General features: G+C 39.2%; 1 protein-coding gene across 1 annotated transcript in view; it reads left to right on the forward strand.

The window, feature by feature from the left end:
- Window positions 1-11,636, forward strand: part of LOC137180506 (NLR family CARD domain-containing protein 3-like) — a 28,199-nt gene extending 16,563 nt beyond the window's left edge. The window contains exons 5-7 of the mRNA XM_067585894.1: window positions 9,794-9,967; window positions 10,661-10,707; window positions 10,928-11,636. Coding sequence (XP_067441995.1) covers window positions 9,794-9,967; window positions 10,661-10,707; window positions 10,928-11,475 — 769 coding nt within the window. The 3' untranslated portion in view covers window positions 11,476-11,636. The remainder of the gene's footprint in view (window positions 1-9,793; window positions 9,968-10,660; window positions 10,708-10,927) is intronic.
- The last annotated feature ends 3,377 nt before the right edge of the window (window positions 11,637-15,013 follow it).

Raw genomic sequence — 15,013 nt, forward strand, 5'->3', positions numbered from 1 at the left:
CAACCATGCTTTTTTTCTCGTATAAGGAAATGTTAAGGTTTAGTTCCTGTTTGAGGTGTTCATCATTCTTCATGTTGTGTCTCTCAGCTCTGCTCACCGGCTCATAAAGACTCCTCAGATTCAGCTCTCTCAGTCTGCAGGAGAATCAACAATCAACAAGACCTCAGTCAGGAAAAAGACAACTGTTTCTCTGTGAGTGTTAAATACATGTCTTTTTTTTTCTTTTTTTAAATTTTTATGTTTACTTTTTTTTTATTGTGAATAATGGTGGTTACAGAACAGGTGAGTTATGTGATGACCTTCTCCAGACAGACTTAGTCCTCTGTCTTAGTCCTTTGTCTGCCTACCTGGTTACCAATTTGAGTATCACATGAGTTTTATTCTGTTTTTGGGGAGAGCAAATATGTAGTCTTTTGTCCTTTTTTGTTTCATTCGGTTGAAATTTGGTAAGTGCTTATCTATTGTGCATTTTGGTTTAAGATGTCGATTGTTAATGGAGTTTTTCCCACTAAATTTTGGCTCTGGCAGAGTTTGTTTCAGCTTGACCTCTTAAAGTGGCAGTGAAAGTGGGTAGAGCTATATGCTCAGGATCATGTTTGTGGCTTTCTGGAAGTAACTGCATAGCAGGTGCTTATTGGACCCACTGGTTTACAGTGAATAAATACCCCTCATCACTAGCTTCCTGAAGATCAAGGTTGAGCTTAGTTAGTATTAGTTAGTACTTGTATTTATGAGCCTAGAGTGAGGAAGGCCCAGTTTAGTTGTGTGGACTACCTTTTGGTTTTGTTAATGCACATTAAGATTCTGCACTCTAGGTTCATGCTTTGTATCCAGTTTGTTTAATGGAAAGGGTTTGTTACCTTCCTGTTTGTGTGTCATGTAGTCAGGGATTGGGCCTAGATGCTGACACTCACCTAAGTCTTTAGTGCTGTGGAGTCAGGGAGTTGGCCTTGACACACGTTTGTCATTTGCACAGTGCTATCCCATATGGCTTATGCTCTGTCCTCTACCTCGGCTATCCAGTATATTCTTGTCTCCTTATTAGTCTAGTCTTACTTATATGAAAAAAATAGTTTACAAATAAACTGGATCCAGAAAAAAAGAAAGGGAGTAGCAATATCTGCATACACACAACAATTAAATGAATAAATAAACACATCTATTTTAGAGTAATAAACATTTTAAACTTTGAAATAAACAAACAAAGAAGAAGAAATGATAAATGATACTTGATACTTCTTGATTCCATGGCAAGAGGCAGGGAGGAAAAAAAGAGAAAAAAAAGAAAAAAAGAAAAAATAAACCAACAGACATTTATTAATGAAGAGTGATAAGTGAATAAGTGATAGTATCACATTTTTAGTCCATGTAATAGTCCACACAATTATTTTCCAATGTTACATAAGTTATCTACAGTAATCAATATCATAATCATCATTCTATAAACATATTTATTCAGTATAATAATATTTATATATCCTGTCATTCTTAACTTTATATCAATACTGGCCGGTGTACTAACTCACCTAATAACAGTTTCTATAATGGCATAAAGATGATGATAATAATAATATTTATCAACATGGAATGACAGTACATAATGTATGAACAGATAATATAGATATTAATAGTTGTCATATTTTTCAGATAGACAATGCTATAGGACACTATGTTAAAGTAAAAATATAAGCAAACCTGTAGATGAAGGCAAAACAGACTGATCAAGGCAAAATTCAAGGCAAAAAAGAAAAAAAAAAGAAGAAAGTGGGGGTGAAGATAGATTAGAGGGGGGCTTGGAGAGGTCTAATGTGCATGTGTTTGATATGTTTGTTGGGTACGTGTGTGATGCCTGTGTGTGTGCAAGTGCAGATCAGATTAAGAATTTGTAGGGATCACAATTAGAGGGTGACACGGGTGTGGGTTTTCACTCTTGTCAATCAATCAATCAATTTTTATTTATATGGTGCCAAATCACAACAAAAGTCATCTTAGAGCACTTTTCGCATAGAGCAGAGACTCAACAATACCCCCATGAGCAAGCACTTGGCGACAGCGGTAAGGAAAGCTGCCTTTTAATTGTTTAAGTTGATTTTCTCCCTGGAGTGACAGAATGGTTTCTCCATCATCCTACACATATTTTAAGCCTTAGTCTACTTTTAATATGTGGAAATTATTTCTATTGTTTTTACATCTTCTTATCCTGTTGTATGATTACTGGCTATTGTTTACATTTAACTTCATTGAAAAAGAAGTTTACCGCAGGTACTTGACAACCCTGCCTTTTTCACATGAATATGGTCATAGCTGGATAAGGAAGGAGTTGAATGACCAGGTTCATAGCCAGTATCATAGTACTGGTTATCTGGATGGCCAGTGTTAGGTTCGGTGAAGCTAGGTAACAAAAAGATATGCTTCGTGTACAGATCTCTGATCTGAGGGACTAATGATGAGTATACACATCTGAGCTGATCTGATCACGGCAATGTTTGTATATATTTAAGAACCTCTGTTTTACAATAACCTCTGCTCAATTCTGTTTGTTGTAAAGCACTCTGGCACAAACACCCTATTCTGTCTGTCTCGGGCCTGAATAACATCCTGAAAACACTTTTAGAATGTTGCTTTGAGAATGTTATTTCTTTGTTATCATGTAACATTGTGGGAATGTTTTATAAAAGAACATTTTATAATCTGTTACATCAACAATGTCCCTAAAACATCCTCAGAATGTTGTAATTAAAACATTATGTCTTAGTTAGCATTTAAAGTTTGATTATTTGAATTGATAAACATTCTTAAAACGGTATTTGAACATTAGATTAAATCACTTTCTTTAAACCATTATTAGATCTTGTAGGTAATATTAGCCAGTGTTATGGGAATGTTCCATGCTAGCTGGGTGCCTTTTCTAACTTAATCATTTCTATTGCCTCAGTGATCCATCCATGTGCAATACATTTATGATTTTCCAATGTTTCTGGTAGGTGATGTTTAGACTCAAAAGCAAGACTCAGCAACAGAGTAGGTAAGATAAAAGTTGTTTTTTTTTAAATGTGTTTTTATTCAAGGCAGAGGTTGATAACAAGCAGCAGTCAGCAGAATCCAGAAGGGAACTAGGCAGGATCAGAGATTAAACATATAGCGCTCCACCTCCAGCAGCTACAACAGTAACATGCTGCTCTAACACTGATGCTTCAGTATTAATGATCTAATGATGTCATATATAATAATATATCAGTCAGAGGGACCAAACCACTATTTTACTGCAATACTTCAACTACATCAAGCTCATAATACTTATGTACTTTTACTGTAGTAGTGTTTTTCATCAGGACTTTTACTTGTAAAGGTCTTTAGATGTTACCACTTTATTACCATAACACCTGATAGAGGGGGGGGGGCAAAAAGTCTCATTGTCCCCCCTATTCTGGCGCCAGTGTGTTGAGAACTGGACAAGTTCAACTCAGGATTACAAACTTCTGAGGATGAGAAGACACTTAATAAAATAAAACCAAATTTAATATAGACTGACCTATTTTAATACATTTATATTTCTGTAAATGTGGTGATATCAGTACACATAGAGCCCCATAGGCAGCGCTGCTGTTCTCTCCTGAAATAACATGAAGCTTCAGTTTACTTTCATACTAACGAGGCACCTATAATTCATCTGTGACGCCAACATTTATCTTCCAAGAGGAATTACAGTACAGACCAAAAGTTTGGACACACCTTCTCATTCAATGAGTTTCCTTTCTTTTCATGACTATTGACATTGTAGATTCACACTGAAGGCATCAAAACTATGAATTAACACATGTGGAAATATGTACTTAACAAAAAAGTGCAAAACAACCGCAAAACAGCCTTATATTCTAGTTTCTTCAAAGTAGCCACCTTTTGCTCTGATTACTGCTTTGCACACACTCTGCATTCTCTTGATGAGCTTCAAGAGGTAGTCAGCTGAAATGGTTTTCACTTCACAGGTGTGCCCTGTCAGGTTTAATAAGTGGGATTTCTTGCCTTATAAATGGGGTTGGGACCATCAGTTGTGTTGTGCAGAAGTCAGGTGGATACACAGCTGATAGTCCTACTGAATAGACTGTTAGGATTTGTATTATGGCAAGAAAAAAGCAGTTAAGTAAAGAAAAACGAGTGGCCATCATTACTTTAAGAACTGAAGGTCAGTCAGTCCGAAAAATTGGGAAAACTTTGAAAGTGTCCCCAAGTGCAGTTGCAAAAACCATCAAGCGGTACAAAGAAACTGGCTCACATGAGGACCGCCCCAGGAAAGGAAGACCAAGAGTCACCTCTGCTGCGGAGGATAAGTTCATCCGAGTCACCAGCCTCAGACATCGCAGGTTAACAGCAGCTCAGATTAGAGACCAGGTCAATGCCACACAGAGTTCTAGCAGCAGACACATCTCTAGAACAACTGTTAAGAGGAGACTGTGTGAATCAGGCCTTCATGGTAGAATAGCTGCTAGGAAACCATTGCTAAGGACAGGCAACAAGCAGAAGAGACTTGTTTGGGCTAAAGAACACAAGGAATGGACATTAAACCAGTGGAAATCTGTGCTTTGGTCTGATGAGTCCAAATTTGAGATCTTTGGTTCCAACCACCGTGTCTTTGTGCGACGCAGAAAAGGTGAACGGATGGACTCTACATGCCTGGTTCCCACCGTGAAGCATGGAGGAGGAGGTGTGATGGTGTGGGGGTGCTTTGCTGGTGACACTGTTGGGGATTTATTCCAAATTGAAGGCATACTGAACCAGCATGGCTACCACAGCATCTTGCAGCGGCATGCTATTCCATCCGGTTTGCGTTTAGTTGGACCATCATTTATTTTTCAACAGGAAAATGACCCCAAACACACCTCCAGGCTTTGTAAGGGCTATTTGACCAAGAAGGAGAGTGATGGGGTGCTGCGCCAGATGACCTGGCCTCCACAGTCACCAGACCTGAACCCAATCGAGATGGTTCGGGGTGAGCTGGACCACAGAGTGAAGGCAAAAGGGCCAACAAGTGCTAAGCATCTCTGGGAACTCCTTCAAGACTGTTGGAAGACCATTTCAGGTGACTACCTCTTGAAGCTCATCAAGAGAATGCCAAGAGTGTGCGAAGCAGTAATCAAAGCAAAAGGTGGCTACTTTGAAGAAACTAGAATATAAGACATATTTTCAGTTGTTTCACACTTTTTTGTTAAGTATATAATTCCACATGTGTTAATTCATAGTTTTGATGCCTTCAGTGTGAATCTACAATTTTCATAGTCATGAAAATAAAGAAAACTCTTTGAATGAGAAGGTGTGTCCAAACTTTTGGTCTGTACTGTATATCATATATCAAAATGCTGCGGAAACATTAGAACCAGCGGTGAATCACCAAAGAGCTGCACAGATCAGTTCATCCGATCATGTCATCCCCAAGATGACGCAGGACTCGGGCTGCTAGCAGATGAAATGACTGACTTACTGACTTACTTACTTACTGGCTTATTTGGATTAACTGACCACATATTTGGAATCTACATGGTTACTTTCTCACCTGAAAAAAAATTTAATCTTAATAAAGTGAGATATCCATGAGATACCATGATGCCATCACACTTGGGTATCTAATCTTTGTTGCACTGCAAGGCACACTGGGTAACGTAGGCCCAGTAAGGGCCCTCCTCTCTATGTCATAACGGTGACAGAAAGATGAAACTGAAAACCAGTGACACTGAATCTGTCACTGAAAAAAGACAGACATGAAGACAAAATCTGAAGATTGACATTGAAAAACACATCTTTATCCAAAAAATATCAAAATAAAATGAGATAATAATATTTTAAGATTGTAATTTTTTAATGTCTGTATTTTATTTTTCAGTGGAATTTTTTTTCAGTGCCAATACAATGTTTTTCAGTACAAATGTTTCAATGCCAAAGTTTTCTTTTTCAGTTCAGCTTTGTTTTGAATGCTAAATTTTATTTCCGATGCCAAAATGTAAATCTCACTGTTCTGGCCCCATACAAACATACATACAGACAGTATATATATACTTATGTTGAGAGATGACCATGGGGGCACAATAGAAAATATGGCTGTGGACTAGTGTTTGTGGAAATGGAATGTCATTCAAAATATTCTGTGATTTTTACAGGGAGAAATGAAGATGAAGGAGGACCTGTTGAACACTCTGGAGGATTTGATAGAGAAAGAATTTGAGGACTTCAAGTGATTCCTAAAGGATGAGAGTCTGGAAGGCCACCAAGCCATCAAAGCATCCCAGCTGGAGAAGGCAGAGAGACGGGACACTGTGGATCTGATGGTGCAGACCTACCAACTTCCTGGAGCTGTGGAGGTGACCAAGAAGCTTTTAAAGAAGATCAACAGGAATGATCTGCTGCAGAGTTTATCAGACAGCAGCTCAGGACCGGAAGGTCAGTCACAGGAAGAGAGAAACATGATATCACTGCTGGGTGAGACGTGAATTTTGATACTGCAACTATCTTATGCAACAAGATATTAACACACAAGATGCCATCTGTCACATCCAGACTGCAGAGGTTGGACAGAAATGCTACGTTGATGTTATTTATTTGTTTTAATACTGAAGAACTTCCACATTCACACAGACGACCTTCATCTGTCCACCATGATTAATACAAACAGCTCTGCTTTCACTATCAGTAAAAAAGTCTTCACTTCCCCTCTGATGGAGCAATTCTCCATTCGAAGCAGCTTTATTGACAAAAGTGCTGTTACATCATTGTCATAATTAAATTGCACATTATTATATTTTACTGATTACTGATGATCTTTCTCTCAGTAGATGTCAGTGATGATCGGGAGGCTTCAGAGAACAAAGGACCTTTTTCCTCTCAGACTCGTCCTCTTCATCCTCTTCCTGAACTTTCCACTGACAGCAGTCAGAGTGAAGGTAAAGCTGCTGTAATTTGTATTTGTTGGTGTGGTTTTCACATTGTTAACAGGTGAGAACTCCTCTGGAGCTCTCCTAAATATTTTTTGGGATAGGAATAATTTCCTAAGTTAAGAACACCGAAACTGCAGCATATTGAGTGAGGGTTGGGTGGGGTGGGGGGATGGGGGTGGGGCTAATAGCTTAAATGGCTTTAATGGTCCTCAGTTTAATGGCTCGGTGTAATTTGTCTTGCACATTCTGTCTACTTCCCATGGCAGCCAGTCACTCACCTCACCTGTCCTCATAGTCCCTATCATTCTCCACCCACCCATTTAGGTGTGGGAGTCAAGGAAGGAGTGGAGATACAATATGCACACACATAAATAGTGCAGCACACAGCCACCAGTCTTATAATATTATTAACGGAACAGGAATAACTAAATGGGCTTCAATGGAAATGAAAGGAAGATGGAGCAACATAATAAGATGTATCAAAGATGCCCAAAATATACACATGCCTCTGAAACTGAGTGAGAAAGAGCAGCAGGTTCAGCAGCTCTGATCAGAGAAGAAGGTGTTGATATCAAAGATGGCTCACTGGAATACTGAGGCAAATACAATAAGTTAGTAGTTAAATGAGTTTCCCCCGAGATATTTGTGGGGAGCACTCATTCTGTCTGATTTCTGAAGATAAAAGTTGATTTTAAACATTCCTTGTTTGTGATTTTCAAAGTCTTGTAGTCTGCATTTTATTCAACTCAGCATGAAGAGAGTGAGAGAGATGAGGAGGTTCAAGGAAACATTGGGAACAATGTAAACAGCTGAAAGCGCCTTTTTAACCAAAATATCTGAAATGAATGGAGAATAGCTTGATCTGCATAAATCCTTTGCTTGCCTAAATGCTGAAATCATGTTAACACCATAAGCTTTAGTTTTCTTATTCTGAAAGGAATGGATGTGTTGTTCACAGAACATCATTCTTTGAAGAGAAAAACCTTGGTAAGAAAGTTACAGGCAAATAGACAAGTAGACTAAGGTAGCGTTCAGACTGAAAACAGCCCTGAGTTAAAACAATGTAAGGGCTGTGTTGGTGGGAGCATGTCATTTAACACTGGTACCGCCAGCATTTTAGCACTCCCTGCAGGCGCTGCAACAGTAAATGTAATGTAATTGTTCATGTTGTTACAACCCTGCCTGCAGGTGTCTAGGAATAAGGGTAGCAACATGCAGAATTAGTCAGGCAAGCACTGCCATTTATTGTACCTCAAATATTAAAAATTTACGAGCTTTCTGCTCAAAAGGTAAATAAAGAGAAAGGAGTCAAGTGAGGCGAGGATCAAAGGGAGGGGCTGCCGGTGGCACCAAATCATTAAATAAATAAAACAAAACACTTCATAACCCAACAGATTCCCACTGACTCACTAAAGCTGAAAAACAGCTGACAGAAACTAAATAAATACCTAACTGGTGGCACTAATCTTACCTGTCAAAATGTAATACACTCTAGCAGCCACCCATAAGACCAACTAGACATTCAAATTACCGTGTGGTGCCAAAATAATAGACGTATGAAAATAACAAAGTAAACCTACTGTCCAGATCCTGAAACCTCTTATCCAGTGCCTCAGATGAGTTAACATTATTTTACACGCAATGAAAGACCTAATACCTCAGCCAAAGACTGAAGGAGGCCTGGGATTCCCCCTGGAAAAACACGCCACACATCAGGAGGGACTCCCCCCTGCGTGTTGACTGGCTCTAATTGACAGAGGCTGTAAAATCATGACAATATAAAGACTTGTCACCCGAAGACCATAATGTGTTCACAAGTACATCAATAATGCATTTGTTTGATGAAGTTACTGGAAATTTTCAATGTCCTGTGCCAATGTACAATTTTTTGTTTTTCTGCGTAATTTTTTCATAATTCGCATTGATTTATTTACTGCTGCATGTCTCCCGTCCAAATGGACAAATAAGTACAAGAGGGGGAAAAACTTACTTAATTTTGTAATAATGTGATATATAGTAAATGCAGTCAGAGGTATAAATGCTCAGAAATCTTGTAGGTTTTATTTGATCACCTTCTAGGCTTCAAAAAACATCAAAAACACATATTTAGGAAAAGTCGTGGGCTGAAAGGCTTGTAGTTTTCATTTAAACTGAGTTATTTGCATTATGAAAATGCAAATACAACCTAAAATATAGTTTCACATATTCACATAGTATAGTATCACATTATAAAGTCCACTATGAACGTGTGCTTGGATTTAAGTGATTAGTCCATCCAGCACTTCGCTGGATGACATTGCATTGTGACAAAACTTGAGCCCAGTTCAACTTTTTTGCTGAATGACCACAGCAGTGTTTTGCTGAGCTCTTTGTGATGGCACCCTCATTGCACAACATGCCGCCCCATTCAAATGATTGAAAGGGCTGTTTTTTCACATAGAGTTTAAAGCTCTCACAGAAGGAGAGTTAGTGAGAGAAAAAGATACTCTCAGCTCCCAGTCCTCTAGTCTGAGAGAGCTGGATCTGAGTAACAATGACTTGCAGGATTCAGGAGTGAAGCTACTCTCTGCTGGACTTGAGAATCCACACTGTACAATGGAAACTCTCAGGTCTGATTCAATTTCAGTTTAATAAATGGCTTTTTAAAAATTGCTGAACATACAGATTATTGTCAGTGAAGATTCTGAACATCTGAAGGATATACTGTAGTACTGATTCTCTGCAAAAATAAATCTAGAAATGACTGAAGAAATTTCATTATATTCTGTAATTCTGCAGGAATTGATGTGTGTGTGTGTGTGTGTGTGTGTGTGTGTGTGTGTGTGTGTGTGTGTGTGTATGTGTCCGTCTGTCTGTCTGTCTGTCTCTAGGCTGTCAGGCTGTCTGGTCACAGTGGAAGGCTGTACTTCTCTGGCCTCAGCTCTGAGATCCAACCCCACCCATCTGAGAGAGCTGGACCTGAGCTACAATCATCCAGGAGACTCAGGAGTGAAGCTGCTGTCTGCTGGACTGGAGGATCCACACTGGAGACTGGACACTCTCAGGTATGAACAGACAACAAGAGATCACACAGTTTATCTGTCACACTAACTGATGTGCTGAGAGGCCCTGTCCCCACTGAGAGTGACCTGCAAACTAATATCAGACCAGCAGAGTTTCTGCCAATGTATTGCAAGCCCAGCAGTCCATTGGGCCTCAGTTGACCTCCCCACTGGACATAAGCATCAGAGAAGTTTTTCAAATATGTGTTAAGATGTTTTCTAAACTATAATTTGTTATACAAGTTGGAATAGCTCAGTGCATAGTGAGTGTGCGGTCAAGAGAGAGAGCATGTGTGTGACAGTGAGGCTGTGGTGCACAGATGCAGGGACAAACAAGAGCATGACTGCTGCGCTAAGAGAGCTAATATGCAAAAATGAATTGAATGGGTTTTATTTCTATAAAAAAACGCAAAACAATGGCGGGGGCAGTGGGCAAGTTATGTAATCAGTGTATGCCCCAAAACCATGTAACACCCTAACATGTAGTGTGTAGGGATGTGTGGAGAGCCCATTATTTGTATTTGTATCTATATTTGTTGAGGCAGCAAAATTATTTATATTTGTGTTTGTATTTGAATAAAAGTGGAAATAGGTGTAAAAATAAAGTTTTTGTTTCTATTACACCTTTAATTTTAGGATATTAAAGTGTTAAAATAAGTATTTATGAATCTGAAGGTTCATTCTGACTCCTTCCAGGGTAGAACATGGTGGAGAGCAGAGGTTGAAACCTGGTGTGAGGAAGTGTAAGTGTGTGTTCATGAAAACAAGGCAATACATGTTAAAGTAGTTTAAATAAAAAAGCTTGTTTTTCTGCATTCAATTAATGGATTGAAAGAAGATCCAAAAAGATGAGTCATTAAGTTTTTATCTCACTCAGTCAGTCTGTTGATAAAGCAGCAAATAAAGCATCAAGTGTGTTAGGTGATAAACTGCTGCTGTATTGTGTCTTGTTCTCTTCATCAGATGTTTGTGAACTCACACTGGACACAAACACAGTGAACATAAGGCTCAAACTGTCTGACAACAACAGAAAGGTGACACGGGTGAGAGAGAAGCAGCCATACCCTGAGCATCCAGAAAGGTTTGAGTACTGTCAACAGCTGCTGTGTACAACTGGTCTGACTGGTCGCTGTTACTGGGAGGTCGAGTGGGAAGGAGAGGTTGATATAGCTGTGACATACAGAGGATTAAGAAGAAAAGGAGACAGCCCTGCCAGCAAGCTTGGAGGGAATGATCAGTCCTGGAGTCTGAGCTGCTCTCATGATTGTTACTCAATCTGGCATAAAAACAGAAGAACAGTCCTCCCCTCCTCCTCCTCTTTCTCCTCCTCCTCTGTCTCTAACAGAGTAGCAGTGAATGTGGACTGTCCTGCTGGCACTCTGTCTTTCTACAGAATATCCTCTGACACACTGATCCACCTCCACACCTTCAACACCACATTCACTGAACCTCTGTATCCTGGGTTTAGGTTCTGGTGGGCTGGTTCTTCAGTGTCTCTGTGTTCACTGTAGGAGGGAGAGTCTCGTCCTGTGTAGGGAAACACTCACACTGATGACAAACTTAATTAGTCATATTAATCATTCAAAAATCTCATCCAAACTCTAACAGGAATCATCCATCCTCCAACTTTTTTTGCTTTGGTCAATGCAGTGTGTGTCCATACATACGTGTGTCCGTGATTTTAAGTGCTGTGAGACACCAAATATGTTTTTAAGATTTTAGTTTTCTTTTCTTTTTTACTTTGCAATCTGAAATGTATATCCACTACAATCAGGTTCCACACACATGCATGTGTCATGATCCTGTCACAGTTTGGCTCTGTGTTCCTTAGTTGCCATTATTCACCAGCCCACCTCATGCCCTCAGACTTTTTCCCTGTTTGTTAAACTGGACTGAGTGGGAGAAAGCCCTTGTACAGGACATTGATGTTTGCTTTCACACTAGTTGTGTGAAATGTGACTAATGAGTTTAACATTTGTTTCTGTAGATTTCAATAATTTGCATTTACAGCCTCTGTGTGCCATGTTTGAAGAACTGCATCGTCATGAAATTGTAAATAAGAGAGTTTGCAGGTAATAGTGTACTTAGGTGCATTTAGGTTATATTCATGTATATTCTTTGACAGGTTTGTGTAAGTCGGTCAATTATGAGGAGGATTGTTTTCTCTAGATTTTTGGTTTTCTGTTGCTCTGGGTTTTTGCCTCCTGTGTTTCTGTTCTGATTTTCCCTCCATTACTCTGCATCAGCATTGTTAGCCCTGCCCTGTTCCCAGAGTTTTCCCCAGCCAATCAGCTACCTGCCTGTTCTCTGCCTATTCCATATTGTTCCATATTTTTTTCATTAGTTCTGTCTGTATTTAAGTCCTGTTGATCTGTTCAGTCTTGTTGGATCCTTTGTTCTGTCTTGTTTTGTTTGGTGCTCCTGTGCTTGAATGCCTGAATCTTGATTAAAGAGCTATTCTTTTGTTCATACTGGCTGTTTGTCTTGCATGTGGGTCCATCTCTTGCTACTCTCCTGACAGCAGCATCCAACTTGTCATGGACTCAGTGAAAACAAACCCTTTCCTGGAAACCTGTCTCGTACTGGGGGGACCTCAATTTGCCATACAAGCCTTCAAGCCTGTTGGTGAGCATCCCTGCATTTCCTTGGGCCATGTTGCCACTGTGCCAACCAGATCCATGTACAGTTGCTCACATCGATCTCTAATGTCAGCCCATGGGCCCCTCGTGCTAGCTCCATCCAGGCCAGTGCAAGCTCCAGTTTTCACTGTGCTGGTGTCGGCCTGGTGGTGTCTTCCCCATGTCATGGTTCTGTCATTGACTCTAGAGACTCTTGTGAATCTGTCTTTGAATTCCTGGGTTGCCATTATCAACTAGATGCCCTCAGGGCATAAAGGGTTGCCTTTATTGGTTGGACTGTGCTCATTGTGTTTTTGGTTTTCTGGTTTCATCTGGATCCATCTCATGCTATTCTACATGACAAGTTGTGGAGTAAACAATATTTTGTCCAAAGTTGTTTATTGTGTCATCCTCATCCTTTCACTGACCTTTCCAGATGACTTCACCAATTCCTTTACTGCTTCCTGCTTCACAGTGGTTAAGACACTGGTTTTATGTGGCTCATCCGTCCTCCGCACATGCTCAGGAGGAGGAGAATTACCAGTTTTGGCATTTTAATGTGGATGGAGGTATTTGCAGAAAGGAGTTTAAAATCTAGCTGTGGATGTATGTTGTTTTTGCTTTAAATCGGCGTTTTAGAATTTACCCAGCTTCATGAAGATGTAGTCATAGTGTCTGCTTAATGAGACTACACTGTGAAAGATGGAGGACAAAGTCCACTGTCCTCATTCTGTGTAAAATAGTCAGTCTGAGGTTGACAAATTAAGTGAGTATCTTCCAAAATTACAGTCAAATTCCCTGTGGCTCAGTAAGGAAACACAAAGATGACATTTTGTGATTAAAAAAGACAGCTGAAGCCTCATATTATCTTCAGCTGAACTAGAGGCAGTTTTAATGAGATGTGGCTTATAAGCTGGTCTGTGTTCAGAGTCTGAATGTGACCAAATCAAAAGGAAAAAAGGCAAGAACACAGAGGACAAACTGAGTTGCTTCCAGCAGCTCAACAGCAATAACAAACCAGAGTGAGTGAGTTTGACGGGTTTAACTCTGCAGGCTGTCTGTGAAGGTCACAGTGAGTTGATGTCATATATACACCGAACGTATCCTTGAACATATAGAGTGACCTCTGACCCCGTCTGTGCCTATGATAACCAGCTTCTGTGATATCAGATATAGTAGTACTGATTGTGCTGTGCTTTCAGGTACAGAGATGTTTTGCAGCACAAAACAATGTAATAAATGGAAAAGACCTACACATTTAATTGCATGTAGAGGGGTGAAATAACTTAAAATGATTAATGCGGAGAGATAACAAAAATAAACTAAAAGGATAATTTCTAACAGCTAACAAAAAGAAATAAACAATGAATATCTTTGTTTATCCTCCAAATGTAGAGAAGCTTCATTTGACTCTCTGTATCATGTTCTTGGCTGTCAATCATCCGGCATCTCTGGTATCAGCTGGCGTTCAGCCTGCAGAGGAAACAAGCAGCCAATCAGCATCACGTTTCTGTTCTCACACTGAAAACAACTCATCAGCGTCAGAGAGAAATAAAAAGCTGAGTCACTTCATCTGAAAACTCGACAACTACAAGAGCACATTCAAACACATGATGGTGACTCCAACACCTTCAATGAACTTGACAACATGTCACACTGTAGTATTAGAATAGGCACCTGTTAGTTAAAAATACCTACAGTATAAATCATTTTTAAGTTGCCAGATTGTTACCCACCTCACATGTTCTTCTCTTGTTGTCTACATGTATGTATTGGGAAGAATTTCACGGTACGTTGCAGGCTGAAATGTAAAGCGTTACCATGAACTTGATAAAACATTTTCTTCACTGTGTTTTCCTCCAATTTAGATTAGATTCTTTTTTGTGAACATATACAACAGCATAAACTGATAATATAAATGAAACAGATGAGACAGAAGAGATCAAGAAATCACAAGTTTATACAGTGAACTTCAATTCAACTTCAGAAAAAATTACACAAGCTGAGAATTCTAAACTAACAAATACAACATGATTTATCAAAATACACAGAAACTGAAATGAAGAGTTCACTGATGAGCTGACAATAATTATGTAAAAACAAAGAAATACATATATAATAGAAAATGAAATACAGAATTAAACATCATGAATCAAAATGTGATGACAACTTTTCAAAATGTTGAAAATAAAGCAAGTTCTTGATATCTGAGTGAGGAATGGCCATGTTTCATTCTGTCAAATGCAGTTCAAAGACATTCAAGCTGTCTAGTAGTATACCAAAGAATTAGAGAATTACAAGTTGCTTAAAGATGATTGTAGGGAAAATGGTAAGAATGCATTTACATATTAACACACATCTGATTAATATTCATGTTACATACCGAAAGACTTAAGTTTTCTGAACAGGACGACAGAGGTCTTCATGGAGT

This window comes from Thunnus thynnus, chromosome 3 (assembly GCF_963924715.1).
Source record: "Thunnus thynnus chromosome 3, fThuThy2.1, whole genome shotgun sequence".
In the NCBI taxonomy this organism is placed as follows: Eukaryota; Metazoa; Chordata; class Actinopteri; order Scombriformes; family Scombridae; genus Thunnus; species Thunnus thynnus.